This window comes from Ambystoma mexicanum, chromosome 2q (genome assembly GCF_040938575.1).
Source record: "Ambystoma mexicanum isolate Mex_15411 chromosome 2q, UKY_AmexF1_1, whole genome shotgun sequence".
Lineage (NCBI taxonomy): Eukaryota > Metazoa > Chordata > Amphibia > Caudata > Ambystomatidae > Ambystoma > Ambystoma mexicanum.
In genome coordinates this window covers 346,514,961-346,529,540 of record NC_090924.1, presented here as the reverse complement: position 1 = coordinate 346,529,540, position 14,580 = coordinate 346,514,961, and the positions used below count along the sequence as shown (strand labels likewise).

Sequence of the window (14,580 nt, the reverse complement as noted above, 5' to 3'; positions counted from 1 at the left end):
TTGGCCAGGGAGTTGAAAGTAGCTCCTGGTAGGTGTTTCTGTCAAGCCAACCAGGCAGTCCCTGGCTATAAACAATAGTTTAATAGCTCTCAGCTCTTGTCAATTTCGAGCTCTGTTCTATTATTTTTTTATATGTTTATTTTAAACCAATACACAAGGGACAGAAGAATACAGAGTAAGAAGTGCCTCCTACATAACCATGACCCCCTTTCCATCCGTCCACGGAAAATACGTCAGAGTTCCATATGTCCATACCCTCTGATTCAATCCCGATCCTGCTCCCCCACCCCCAAATCCCCTTCCTCATGGTCCCACAGCCTCTGCCCCCAAGGGATCCTCCTCCGTGCCAAGGACCCTCCTGACCATCAGAGGTTTATTAGTCAGGGCTGGAAGTTCTGGTCGTAGTCCTGGAAAGGAGCCCAAATGTTCAAGAAGCGATGTAGGAGGCCTACTCTAGCCACCAACACTTTTTCCCGATAATGAATGACCCTTCTGTCTTCCAGGTGCGGGTGACTGTGATTCTCCCAGCAAAGAGAAATTGGGCCAGTAGCGTGGCTCGCTTTTCAGATCTTGGGTAAGCCCTCGCGACCGGGCCCCCAAGAGGACCGGTTCTGGCTCTAGCGCGATTGCCTCTTGGGTGATGTTTTCAATGGTGGCCAAGTATTGGCTCCAGAAGGCTTTTACCTTTGGGCACAACCACCACATGTGAAAGTAGTAGCCCGGCTGACCACAGAGCCGCCAACAACCGGGATCCAGAGCCCAGTTTATACGGTGGAGACGGAGGGGAGGGTAGTACTGGCGCAAGAGCACCTTATATGCACATTCTCTGTTGGTGATGCAGAAGGACGATGAGTGTGTCCGAGTCCAAATGTCAACCTGATGAATGCAAATTTGGGATTTCACAATTCCCATTGTTAGAGAAAGGAGGGGTGAGACCACAGTATATACCGTGGCCCCAGATGGATAAGGATAATTTATGGTATAAACTCCTGAGTTTGATGTTAGGGGCCGGAAAACAATTAGAAAAAATGACAGGAGTAAACACATTGGCTATCTGGGACATAAAGTATTCTAGTAGCTATACTTGGGGAGAGAGCTGATGACATTTGGTCGAGACCAGGATACGCAAGTGTCACTGCTCATGATGGAGAATTGTTTAATAATTGTAGAGCAGCAGTCTGGAAAGCGCTTTGAGTACAGTATCCCGATACATCGGATATGGGCGCTATAATGGCACTCAAGATGCAGGAAGGAGAGGATCCGTTGACTCTCCTGTTCTATTTTAAGCAGTGCGTTACTTCAACATCTGAGCTCTTGCTACGTTTATGTTCTTCAACTGTAACAGTGGAACAACCTGTGACTCTTCACCCCTCTTCAAAGTTTTCCAAGGTCTCTTGTGCTACTAAAGAAACTATAAAATGGCATGTTGTTCCAAAAAGGCATTTATTGATATAATTGGGACCTTTAAAATAAATTGGCTTCGCTTAGTGAGTTTAGGGACAGTTCAATTGCTTTGTTTCTTAAACTACATAATAACGTCTGTTATGCTAAAAGACCCTCCAAACAGTGGAAAACTTTAATTTTTTATAAGTCTTTTTTTACTTGCTTTTGTGATGAATATCCTTATAGACTTATAGGACATGTGTAAAATAAATTATACAAATGGGTCACTATTTGGACTATATTAAAATGAGAAAATTAGGCATATCACATTTTCCGAAATAACTTAAAATATATACGTGCCAAGAGCAAATTGTCATCCAGAATAATAGTGTGTGTGTGTGTGTGTATACAGATTGTTGACTGCAAAAGTTAGTATATATTGCTTTTTGAGAAGACGCATGTTTGGCAGTTCACCCGAAGGTGGTGATATCTACTGATGTTCTCCAGAAATGTATAATTATGAAAAATTAGTATTAGTGGTGTATGCAGCCAGGCATTGCACTACTCGAGCAACGTTGATTTCCGCCATGAAGTAGACATGGTACAATAGTATCTTATGTTACTAACAGTTCTGACGGGAATATGTTGCAATAATGCAATTTAGCGTTGGAGCCATGTCAAATGGTGCTAGATTCCCAAACAATTACTAGAAAGGCCAGGTTTGCCACAAACATCAGTTGGAATTTGTAGGGATCTTACTCTAATGGAGAGCAGTTATTGCAGTTAAATGACAACCTCAGACCAGATCACATGAAGTAAAAATATTGAAATCGGATTGCCAGATATTGAGCGCTGAGGTACTATGGTATTGAGTGATATTAATGAATAGGTTGTGGGCTGCCACACTCCTGTAGTTCAGCAGTGCAGCCATATAGAAGTAGATATAAGAGTAGCTCTTATATTATCATGTGTGCTCAGACTACGGTCTGCCAAAGGGCCAATCATCCCACAGTGCTTCAAGGCCATAATAATGGCAGTAGGCGCTACACAAATATCAAGTAACATAACATGACATTGTTCTCATTTTTACTCTAAAGGAAGAGCCCATAAAAGAGAATTGGTGTGACTGGTACACCTTTTTTTTCCTTCCCACTGCCCAGGTGTTGGTACATGAGATTTACATCAAAATGGACAGAGCACCCTGCACAAACTATTTGTGCATGTTTTCGTTTGCTGTTCTGTACATAGGTCCCATCCCTACATGTGGCGGAGAACATAGAACCCTGTCCTAAATTCTGCAACAGGAATTGGGGTAAATGTTTTTATTGTTTAGCTGTCTGCTTCCCTTTTTATTTTGACTTTCCAGATGTTTACGTTCACAGGGGTTATTCAGGATTGCAGCTGGAGCATCGAAACTGAAGAAGCTGAAGGCTGCTCTGGACTGCTCCACTTCACAGCTACAGGAGTTTTACTCAGACCCTCACGCTGTTGCAGGTATTCACTGCTGGTCTTGTGTAATAAATCATTTTTGTGGGTTAGTGACATGCATTGTATACACTAAGGCTGAATGTTGACTGACCACATCTGACGGAAAATGTAGTCCGTCTCCTAAAATCTTTTCTCCTCCAGAAAATACATTCTCGACTTGGAATGAATCTTGCTATGTTGATCAGGTCATCCGCTCATATTTGTGATAATGGTAATGGTTCTTCGCACCATTCCACAATTCATGGTCAAATCTGCCCAGATTTAAGAGGCAAAGGTCTTCCCCCGTTCTGTTTTCCGGACACTTTGTTTTGTGGGGTGGGTATGCTTTATTCTGTGTTTAGAGTGCTTCTCATTTTGTGCTCTGTTGCCTCTTGTGAGTCAATTGACCCTCATTCCATGCTTCCAGTGATCCTCACTCCGTGCCAGTAATCCTGCAACAGCTACAAGAGTCATCTCAAACCTTCCTGTTCCCCAAGTCACCTTCGTAATGCGCCACTTGTTTGTTCAAATGTTTTGAAATCATCTTAGTGTTTCCTCCTCGACCTAAGTGTAGGCAGGATCTATAAAAGTAGTTCAGAGCAGGTGCATGTGACAAATTAGTTCATTATAGTTCAGGTTTTGGCGTGGAGGGAGTGGAAGACTAATGCGTGTTTCCCAGTTCCATTTGGACATAAATATCTTTTCCTTTTGCTCCCCTTATGCTCTTATTCTCTTTTAATCGTTCTCCTCTTCCGTTCACACTCTTTTACATAACCCTCCCCTGAGTTTTTGGATTGGCTCCATGTTTGAACCAAAGTGTGTTTTTAAGGGGGCATGTATTTCACATATCCTTCATTGAGTAGGGAAGCAAACGTTGTCACAATGAGACATCTTAATATTTAACTCTTTGTATTCCAGGTGCTCTTAAATCTTACCTGCGAGAACTGCCAGAACCCTTAATGACGTTTAGCTTGTATGAGGAGTGGATTCAGGCTGGAAAGTAAGTGTTGATGTATCCATTGACCAGCATAGCATGGGTTGAATCCTGGTGATTTTAAGCAGCACAAAGGTTTAGAGTGGGTTACCTAATGGCCCCTCTCAACAGTAACCTGGCCCATTCACTGGAACTGCTCAAGCTTCACCATTCATGAGCAGTTCCGAACTCCAGATCTTGGAAAATGGGTTCTGCATGCCACAGTCTCTTCCCTATAACCCAGAAACAGATCTTAGTATGCAGCTCCAAGCCTTCAAATCAGTGGTGCGCTTTGGCATTCTGTAACCTGATACATTCAGCTCACAAGAACTGAGTGGAGCTCAATGCTTTAGGATTTGAATGCTATGCTCTGGCTGGTGTGAAGCACGCCCTTGTTGTTGGACATGAAAGCAATGCATCAACTCGACATGCAGCACTCCATACTCCAGGCATTAAATGCTAAACTGACTCTAGGCAATGTAGTATGCGTAACCTCATACATGTAACTTGGGCATAATTTAAGCCAGTCAGGTTTCTTTTTGCTTCATCAATTGTTGTTCCTGGCATTAGAATGTGTGAGTTATTATTTAGGCCATGGACAAAAATACCATGAAATACAGCAGGCCCATGCTCTGTCCTATAGTTATGCTTGTTGCTGCCATGAAGCAGAGTATGATCATGAGACTAAGGTTAATGCACAAGTTGGCTGCAGCTGCCCTTTCTCCAGCATTGGGGTCGGTCATGGATTCACATGCGCATGAATATACCCCGTCGTCAGGCTGGGAATCCTCTGTAAAATAAAGTTTCACTTTCACTTTAAAACTGTATTTCTTCTATAAACGAATAACTGCCCTCTGGGTCATACTGCCCCATCCAATGACAGTCCTTTCTCTAAGCCCCACCTCTTGCAGGCATCTTCAGATTTGTACTGCACGCTTCAGTGGTGGGATTCTTCAAGTTGCTCTCTGAGCTATTTTGTACTTTTTTCCAAATTATTTGCAGAAAAAAAGTTCTATTTTTGTACCATCGAAGCCCGTGTGCTCCTATCTTCATCAGCTGGCAACGGGGATCCGTTGTCTCTGAAGTTGCGCGCCCATTAAGGGCTGTGGTTCGTCAAAGTTTCTGGAAGGCCATCTTGAGCCTACTTTGTGCTCTCCGACCATGACAGAGGAGAAAAAGGAGGGAAGGCCGCTTTTCAGGCCCTGCACCCAATGCAGGCGAAGGAGCGTCTTCTTGGAGGACAAACATCAGAAGTGTTTGTACTGCCTGCTCCCGGAACACGAGGACGGGTGCAAGATATCTGAGCTTCTCGAAGAAGACAAAGAAAGACAGGTATAGCAGGCTGGCGGCATGGCTCAAGTCGAGCAAGGACTTTGACCCATGCGCCGAGTGGGGTCATGCCTCACCCAGGACCGGTCGGTCTGAGGAGAGGTCTCCCTCTGGGAGGAGGTTTAAGTCCTTTGCGGACACCCCATCCGTGGGTGTCCCAAGATCAGGTCAAGAACCTCACAGCCTATTTGCCCAGGTTTGCCGCTGATGTGGGTCCCAGGTCGGATAGACTGCTGTTGCCGTAAGCCTCATTAGCCAGCCTGCTATCGAGTCCCTCCTCAAAAAGGAAGTCCTCATCCCCAGCCAGGTTACAGTACAAATCAGAGAAACGGAGGCTGGAGGAAGAGACAATTGCCTCACAGCAGGCTCATTACGTGCAGCCGAAGACACTGTCGACCATTTTGTCGACATCCTCTGGAGCTACCGCTACGGCCAGTGGTACCTACCGACAAGGGTGGTCCCTACAGCACAGAGAGTATCCCTACCTTCCAGACTCGACACGGCCGCCGAGGCAGCAGTGACGGCTGCAGGGCACCCCTGAGGGGGGGGACCAACAAAGGTTCAAGTACACGTCCCTCAGGAAGGGAAACAGCACTCCATCATTCCCTCCGCAGCCGAGGTACATATCCTGTCAACTCTCCACACCCTAGTGATGGAGATTCAGCAGAGTTTGCCCCCAGCACCGAAACTGTGATACCGCAGGTCCCTGACCAGCCTCTGCGTAAGAGGAAGTGCCATCTGATTGCTGCCGCATCAGCCTCCTCCACCAGCGGACCCGGATACACACATGGACACTGGTATGGAGTAGCCACGGAAACCGACGAAGATGAGGATTTCATCCTGGCAGATGATGAATCACCGCACCTGGACACCCCTCATAGGCGCTCTCCAGCAGACGAGGTGGGATCATTCCACTCGATCTCCAGGGTCTCTGAGCTGTTCCAGCTGCTGCCTGAGGAAACCAAGGAGGAGGGCTTGCTATATCAGCGACTGGAGTCCAAAAGGAAGATGATCATGGCGGTACACTTTTTGGATGACATTTGGGAGGAAGGCCTAGCCCTCATGAAAAACCCATGCACGGCTCCAACCAAACATTTGGTTGGAGAAGAAATACAGGGTGCCTGACTCCACACCCAAGTGCTTGAGGTCATAAACGTCGCCGGACTCGGTAGTGTCGCCCTCCGCACGGAAATGTTCAGCCAACCCGGCCTCCGCATCATCAGTGCCCCTGGACAACGAGGGCCAGAAGATGGATGACATGGGGAAGAGAGTCATCTACACAGCGGCATCCATGATCAAGGCGGCCAATGCTCTGTCTATCTTGTCCGGATACTACCGGGAGCTTTGGTATAAACTGAAAAGTATCCTGGAATTCCTCCCCAACAACAAGAAAATGGAGGCTCTCGCCCTCTTTCAGGAGGGTGAGGTGGCATCGGACCATGCCATTACTGTGGCAGTGGACATCCCAGACACAGGCTTCCGACAGATGGGAAACAGAGTTTACCTTCGTCGACAGGGATGGTTGAAGGCCACAAACCTTCGCCAGGACGTTCATGCGACGGTGCTGGACATGCCTTTCAATGGCGAGTATCTGTTCAGGAAGGCTGTCGACGAATCCCTTCAAGCAATAAAGATGGACGCGGAGACGGCACGTTCCCTTGGCACTCTGCAGCAACATTGCTCATAGTCTTTTTGCTCCTCCAGTGGAAAATCGAACAGATCATCCAAGGAATACTCCACGTCATACAGGCAACCTCCTCGAGGCCGGCTGACGAGGTTCGTCATCGAGTGGAAGATCACCACTGACAGATGGGAGCTGGACGCTCTCACCCAGGGGTACACCTTGGAGTTCTATCGCTGGTACCCTCGTATTCCACTGGTTCCCCATCGGGAGCAGCACATCCCTCAGCTCCTGAAAGAAGTACGAGCCATGTTAAGGAAAGAGGCGATAGTTTTTTCTGCAATGGCTTTGGGGCTCCGGAGTCTATTCCAGACACTTTCTGGTCAGAAAGAAAACACAGTTGGAGACCTACCCTAGAGCTGCGCCATCTAAACAAGTACTTGAAATACCAAAAATTTCAGGATGGTCATGTTGCAGCACGTGCTCGGCCAACTGGAGGAAGGGGATTTCCCGACGTTGTTGGGACCTAGAGGATGCGTACTTCCATGTCCCCATCCACAGGAAACATTGGACGTTCTTACGGTTTGTGGTACAAAACCAGCACTACCAGTTCAAGGCCCTAACTTTCGGCTTAAAGTCGGCCCCAAAGGTGTTCCCAAAATGCCTTGCCCTGGTGGCGGCACACCTGCGCCTGCAGGGAGTGTATGTATACCCGTGCCTGGACGGTTGGCTGGTACGAGCCCTCTGCCGGGAACTGGCCAACGAGCACACGAAGTAGACTGTCTGGCTACTGACTGAGTTGGGGTTCTCTATGTACTATCCGAAATCCTGCTTAACACCATCGCAGAACGCGCTGTTCCTCAGTGCCAGACTCAACACAGTGGCTTGCCTGGCATCCCCATCAGAGGAGAGGCTAGCAGCCATTCAATGGAAGGTACAGCGGCTGTCGTCGAAGACTGCCATGGTTGGGGCCATCAAGTCTTAGCTGGGCATGATGTCGTCCTGCATCTAACTCGTCCATCTGTGCAGGCTGCAGATGCGACCCCTACAGGAATTCTTGGATGCACGTTAGATACAAGTGTCCGGGAATTTTGCAGACAAGACCCCCCTCAGTGAGGAGTTCTGGCAGGCGATAGTGGTGGGGGGTATGCTCCCACATCGCAGAGGGGACAGGATTCCAAACCCCTCATACCAGGAGACAGTCACCACGGATGCCTCTCTGGAAGTTTGGGGAGCTCACACCGGACGACTACACGCCAGAGGTCTGTGGCTATCAGAGGAGTGGGATCTGCACATCAACATCCTGGAGTTGCGGGCAGTGGTCTGGGCCCTCAAGTCTTTCCTACCATCTCTGAGAGGCAAGGTGGTGAGGATCTTCAGGGACAACAACACCACCACCACCACCATGGTCTACATCAGGAAGCAGGGGGGCACCCGATCCCCAGTGCTCTACAAGGAAGCTCAGGATTTGTGATATTGGTACATCGGACAGGGGATGTGCCTCGCCCCGTTCCACCCGGCAGGCGTCAAGTACACCATCGCCGACTCACTCAGCAGGGAGCTGCCCTCTTGCTACGAATGGGAACTTTGCCAGGATCAGGTGAACTGTCTTCGTCAAATGGGGCAGACCGCTGATCGATTTTATTGCCACTGCATCGATCTCAAAATGCCATAAGTTTGCCAGCAGATTCCACCAAACAAGGAGCATGGGGGACGCATTCTTCTTCCCGTGGGAAGGTCTGTTTCTATATGCCCCCCCCATTTCCTCTCTTGCTACGTGTGATCAACACACTCGGACAGTGTTGGTGCAAGATGATACTCATCGCCCCGACATGGCCGATTTGGTATCCGGACCTACTCAGCCTGTCCGTGTCACCTCCAGTCAAGTTGCCGGTACTTCCGAATCTGCTCACCAGGGAGAGAGGCGCAATCCTTCACGACCCAGGATCGTTGAACCTGAAGGCATGTCTCCTGCAGCCTTAGAGTTTGGAGTTTGAGCTGCCAGCGGACTGCAGGGTGGTCCTCGTCAAAGCCAGGGCGTCTTCGACTCGAGTGCTACGGCCATAAGTGGACGAGTTTTCCTACATGGTGCCGATCGTAGAAGATTACCCCTCTGAGGGTCACAGCCCCACAGATACGTCTGTACTTGCTTTCCTTGGCAAAAGCTGGGCTGGCTCATGCATCCATCAATGTACACCTGGCGGTCATCTCACGCTACACCAGGTCCCCGGGAAGATCCTTGCTGTGGTCCCACAGACGTGTCAAGGAGTTTCTCAATGGGCTTTTTTGATCTTTCCCTCCGATAAAGATGCCCGCCCCGGCATGGGAACTCAACGTGGTCCTGAAAAGACTCACGGGGGGGGCACTTTTCGAACCTATGCATAAAGCCCCACTCCAGTTTCTCTTGTGGAAGATGGCATTCCTTGTGGCCATGTCCTCGACCAGACGAGTGGGCGAGATCCAGGCCCTATCCTGCTAGCAGCTGTACCTGACTTTCCACAAATTGAGGGTGGTACTGTGTACGCACCCCACTTTAATGGTGAAGGTTCAGTCTGAATTCCACCTTGACAAGCCTCCGGTATTGCCTGTTTTCTTCCCGAACCCTTTGTCGCCAGTGGAGAGGACCTTGCATTCGCTGGATGTTGCTCATAGTTCTACTTGGCACACGCAAAGAGTTTTCGGAAGACTTCTCAGTTGTTTGTGAACTTTGGACCTGTGAGTCATGGGAATGCCTTGTCCAAGGCTTCCATCTCAAGATGGCTCTCCGCCTGAGTCATGCACTGTCATCAGCTGGCAAACTGGCCTCTGCTGGGCCTTCTGAGAGCCCACTCCACCAGAGCGATCGCTGCGATGATGGAGTTCCTGTCTGATGTGCCCCTGCTCGACATCTGCAGGGCTGTGACGTGGTGGTCCACGCATACCTTCACAAAGTACTGCATCAACAGGGATTCCACAGAGGAGTTCAGAGACGGCCAGGCAGTGCTACGCAACCTGTTCGCTTGAGGTGACTCAGTTCCAGTGGTAAGTGTTAATTGCTTCTGTTGAGTCCTGCTCCCTCCCGTGGTTATGTAATGTGGTACTGCTGTGTATTTGTTATTCATGAGCATGTGAATACATGCCAGACCCCATGCTGGAACTATTGTTACTCAACTGTGTAACTATTGTTCTCCAGCATGGGTCTGGCATGAAAAAGGGCCTCTGGCCCCTCTGCGGCTCTTCTTGGTCATAATGCCTCTAGGTGCTTGCCAAATCTGAAGATGGCTGCCAGAGGCGGGGCTTAGGGAGAGGACTGTCATTGGACTTGGGGCAGTATGACCCAGAGGATAGTGATTAGTTTATAGGAGAAATACAGTTTTAAAGTGAAAGTGAAACTGATTTTGTTTTCTTTTACCGAGGATCCCAGCCTGACTACGGGGAATATTCATGAGCATGTGAATACATGCCAGACCCATGCTGGAGAACAATAGTTACAGGTAAGTAACTTAAACCATATTCAACTTATCCATTTTTTTTGGCATTCCTTAAAGTTCTTTTCAGTTGATATCTTTGCTTTTAGCTGCTTGATGTTTCTACTGCATTGAACTGAGATGAGTCAATATTGTGGGGCAATATGTTTTGAGAGTTTGGAATGTTGTTGCCTATATGGGACATTGCCTCATATATATTTACAGGGCATCGCTACCTGTACTTGTTTAGCCACAAACGGCATAAGATGCCCAAAGCTCTACATCATCTTTAAAAATATCAACCATAAACTGACTTTCTGCTGCCGCCCCCTGTTACCCTCGTGCCACACCCTCTTTATACAATGTTTAAATAACATAAAAGGAACCTACTCTGAGTCTGATATTTTTATCTCAAAGTAACCATCTGGTAGATCCCTGCAGAATCCAAATCCTGCATATTTGGAAAACTGTACATGTATTCCACAACCTTGACATGGAAATGGCACAAAGGTGCAAGTTCCTTTAGTTATAACACCAAAATGAAGAATGGCTTAAAACTGTTTTACTGGAAATTTTATTTCTGGCTCAAAAACTGTAACCCCACTGTCAAATACCTTTTTCCGAAGTGCCAGCTACGAAACATAATTTCTGTTTGTTGACACCTTACATGACTTAAAGGTCACGTCAGAAAGGTGGTTTTCAGCCAATATTTCTCATTCAGCAAAGTTTCTCATAGTTCTGGATATGTAGAATCGGCCTCACCCATCCCCAAAGCTGTTTCCAAGTGGCGTCTCAACGGATCTGACCCGTCTCATCGTGGCAAATGTTTCCCTGCAATTTTTGCATAATTGTTTTTAGGGGTGGGGGACATCTTCTCCTCCACACCACCCCTAAAATAACTTTAAAATTATTCCTGCACTCTGACACCACCCCTAAAAATGTTGCACAAATTAAGTGAAACTGCAGTTTCACCAAAGGTGGTGAAACGGCTGCGACGAGATGGGCGGGTTCAATCTCAACTACACGTAGCCATTGACAACTCATCTGTCAAAGAAAAGCTTTGCTGATATGTTAAAGGCTACATGCAGTTCAGGGTAAAAGTACATATCTGGAGCTACTGTGTGGCATGCGATTTTGTCTGCCATACCTTTTGCTAGTAATTTAAAGTTGCTTCCAAAAATCCATTCCATACAGTTATGCAGCGACTCTGTCAAGTGGGCAAACTGCGATATACTTTGCTCAGTACCACCCCAGCTGTATTGAGCAATATGAGTGTAGTAGCAAGTAAATATGTATTCTGAATGTCCCATTTTGTCTCCCACAGTATACCGGATCCAGACAAGAAGTTGCAGGGTTTATGGGTAATCTGCAACAAAATGCCCAAGGCAAACCTGGATAATTTCAGGTATGGAGAAGACATGAGTTGTGTAACCGAGTGATGTTCTAAGAGGTGCATGGTCCTGATCATTAACATGGAACTTCATTTTGATTTTAGCCATCCTGTCACAAAAGTGTACTTTCCCAAAATATTCTTAGCTGTAAGACCTGGAAATCTAGAATACGTTGAGAGATCTGGTTTGTCATGCTAATTTACACTGGTTTCCCTACCTACCCTAGCATCTGAGGAACATGTATTGATCATTTCCCTATTTATTTCAATTCTAACAGAGTCAGCTGTATAGAAGGATTTTAAGTTTTCTTAAAACTCCTAGAAATTACCCTCTCTTAAAATAAAGCAGCATGTTGCACCATGTCGGTGGCCAACTTGCTTTGAGTAAAACTGTGTCACAAAAAACATCAAGCATTTATTGCAAATACCTGTGAGAAACCTGAAGGTACTCTCACATCTACTCTCCAGGGATCTTCTGTTCAGGTGGCCATGGAAGGGCCAATTCATTTGGATCCTGACCCTGGGGGTGGACAAGCGAGGGAGGATCACCTGGGTGGAGGTTTCTTGGGGATTGGAGAGAGGGTGCCTGAAGGCGAGACATGGTATCCCCACTTCACTAACATTGACCTACCCGACCCTCCCTCAGTCTTCATGGAACATTCAGTCCTTTCCAGTAATCTTCCATCAAGCACCAAGACGAGGAAGAGGCAACTAACAATAATGCACACTTGCTATTGTAAACACCTCTCTGGTACTGGGATGACGAAGAGGGACCAGCATGCACTTGTAATGAAGGTCAGGCATGTCAGGCTTAAACAAGGTCAGGCAATTGAGTCTAACCCTTTTCACCTGCAGCCTGTTAATAATGATATGTAAAAGTGGGAGCCCAAAAGCAGAGAGGAGAGCGAGGGAAGAGAATCTGCTGTGTTGGGACAGAGCCAAGGAGCAGAGATGCCGGCAGCGATTCCTGGAGACCTGCCAGAGGAGCTTTGAAAGGGCCGGGAACACACTACTGTGAAGGTGGGCAGAGGAGAAAGAAAAGCCGTCCGCGCCCAAGCCTGGCCGCAGCTTCAGCGGCGGAAGACGCCGGGGATGCAGACCGTGTGTGGAGCAGAGGTGCCAAGCCGCGTCTGGAGACATTATTGGGAACAAACTGATGGTTTTCCTCTTCGGGGAGAGCGCTGGGAGGACCAGCGAAAGCCGGTAAGTGTCCGGAGACACTGAGGAGGCTACCAGAGTGCTCAGAAGGAACTTTAAATAAGTAACTGTTCCTGCATTTAAGTAAACAATACTCATATTGAATCCCAAACTTGAAAGAAAACCGCTAATTAAATTAACACATGTAAATGATACCCATATTGAATACTGAACTGAAAGAAAGTTGCCATTCAAATGAGTACAAGTAAATGCTAGCTGAAAGAAAGCTGCCAAAAGAGCAAACTACAATATGCTGAATGGTAAATGAACACTTTAATAGAGATGTATGGACAGAATCAAAAGTATATGAATGATTGAATAGTTGTGGTGAGCATTATGCGTGCAAAGATCAGAAAGACTGTCAGAGTTGCAAACGTGAGAAAGAGTGACCAGTATGTTACAACTCAAGAACTGGCATCAAAGAGGGTTACAAAGAATACACGTGTGGAAAGTCATGGCAGAAGTCAAGCTGTGCATATGCTGACATCTAGTGGAAGCTGCAGAGTATTATAGTTGTTTTCGAAACTCGAAAAGGGACGTCGACAGTGCGTGCCATTAATACTATCCCTAGTGTGACATCCAATGTACCCATGATCCCTCACGCGAGTAGATCCCTCAAATTATAGCGGAGTTCCTTTCCATAAGCCAATAACTTTTCATATTTAAGATAGTTTTTCTTTCTATCCTCTCATCAACCGCCGAAAACACCACGCCGGTCAAGAAAGAAAACTGCCTGTCGGAGACCATCGCGACGGACCGTTCGGCCTTGGAAAGCCGCCCCAGACAGTAGGGAGAGAGGGGGCAGGTCATTTTAGAATCAATATTCTCCCCTTCCTACACTTTGTTTGCCCAACTGCCATTTCCATAACACATAATTATGGAAAATACACCATTTAAATTCTGCCCGAAGTGTAAGTGAAAATTCCCCTGGATGTACAAACACTGAAGTTTGTAATTTGTGTCTCCCAAGAGACCACGGCGAAACGTCTTGTCGAGCGTGCAGGCTCTTCAAGCCTAAGAAGTTAAAGGACCGCTCCACGAAACGCTGGGCCCACTACGCCAGGTACTCGAGTCCATGGCGGTAGAGGGAATCTTTAGCGATGGCAGCGATGCCGTACTTTCGGACGGCGAGGGCAACGCAGTAGCTTCAGATACTCAAGCGCAAACCCCCGACCCTGTAGGACAGGCCGGCGGCCATGTTGTGGGGTCTACACCCGGCAGCAGTAGCGCTACAAAAACACACACCACAAAGCGCATAAGCCCCAGTCGAGATTCGACAAAGGAGTCGAATACTCGACAACCCGATAAAGGTCCATCGAGTCCCGGTCCTCTGGGCAATCTCGATCAAGATCGCCACACGACAGGGTTCAACCGTTGAAAGACGGCAAGGGTGTCGCTCGAAAAACTCCTTCCGAAGGCTGATCGTCCGCGGACGAAGCCTCGGCTCACACACCCAAAATTCGACGCTCAATGCCAAATAAAGCAGCAGGCCCCATGAAGTCTGTGAAACACTCCTCTGGGCCTTCATAAGAAGTCCTCTAAAACCCCTCATAGGGACAAAAGCCCTCCTATGGAGAAGACACCACAAAAGGGAATATTATACAAGGCCATAGAGAAACCTAGAGAGACTAGACCTAAAATGATACCTCCCACTGATGAGAACTTGGGTATTTCCCCTCAATTTAGTGTCATACCAAGTTCAAAGGAATGGTCTTCCCAAGATATTGATAGGGTAATGCGAAGAATGGCCTTCATGGTCCATTTTTATGAGAAA

General features: G+C 47.4%; 1 protein-coding gene across 5 annotated transcripts in view; it reads left to right on the top strand.

Annotated features, from left to right (window-relative positions):
• Positions 1 to 14,580, top strand: part of ARHGAP17 (Rho GTPase activating protein 17) — a 1,009,368-nt gene that overhangs the window by 649,431 nt on the left and 345,357 nt on the right. For all 5 annotated transcript variants that reach the window (XM_069647362.1, XM_069647363.1, XM_069647360.1 and 2 more), the window contains exons 11-13: positions 2,766 to 2,877; positions 3,769 to 3,850; positions 11,544 to 11,624. In XM_069647362.1, coding sequence (XP_069503463.1) covers positions 2,766 to 2,877; positions 3,769 to 3,850; positions 11,544 to 11,624 — 275 coding nt within the window. The remainder of the gene's footprint in view (positions 1 to 2,765; positions 2,878 to 3,768; positions 3,851 to 11,543; positions 11,625 to 14,580) is intronic.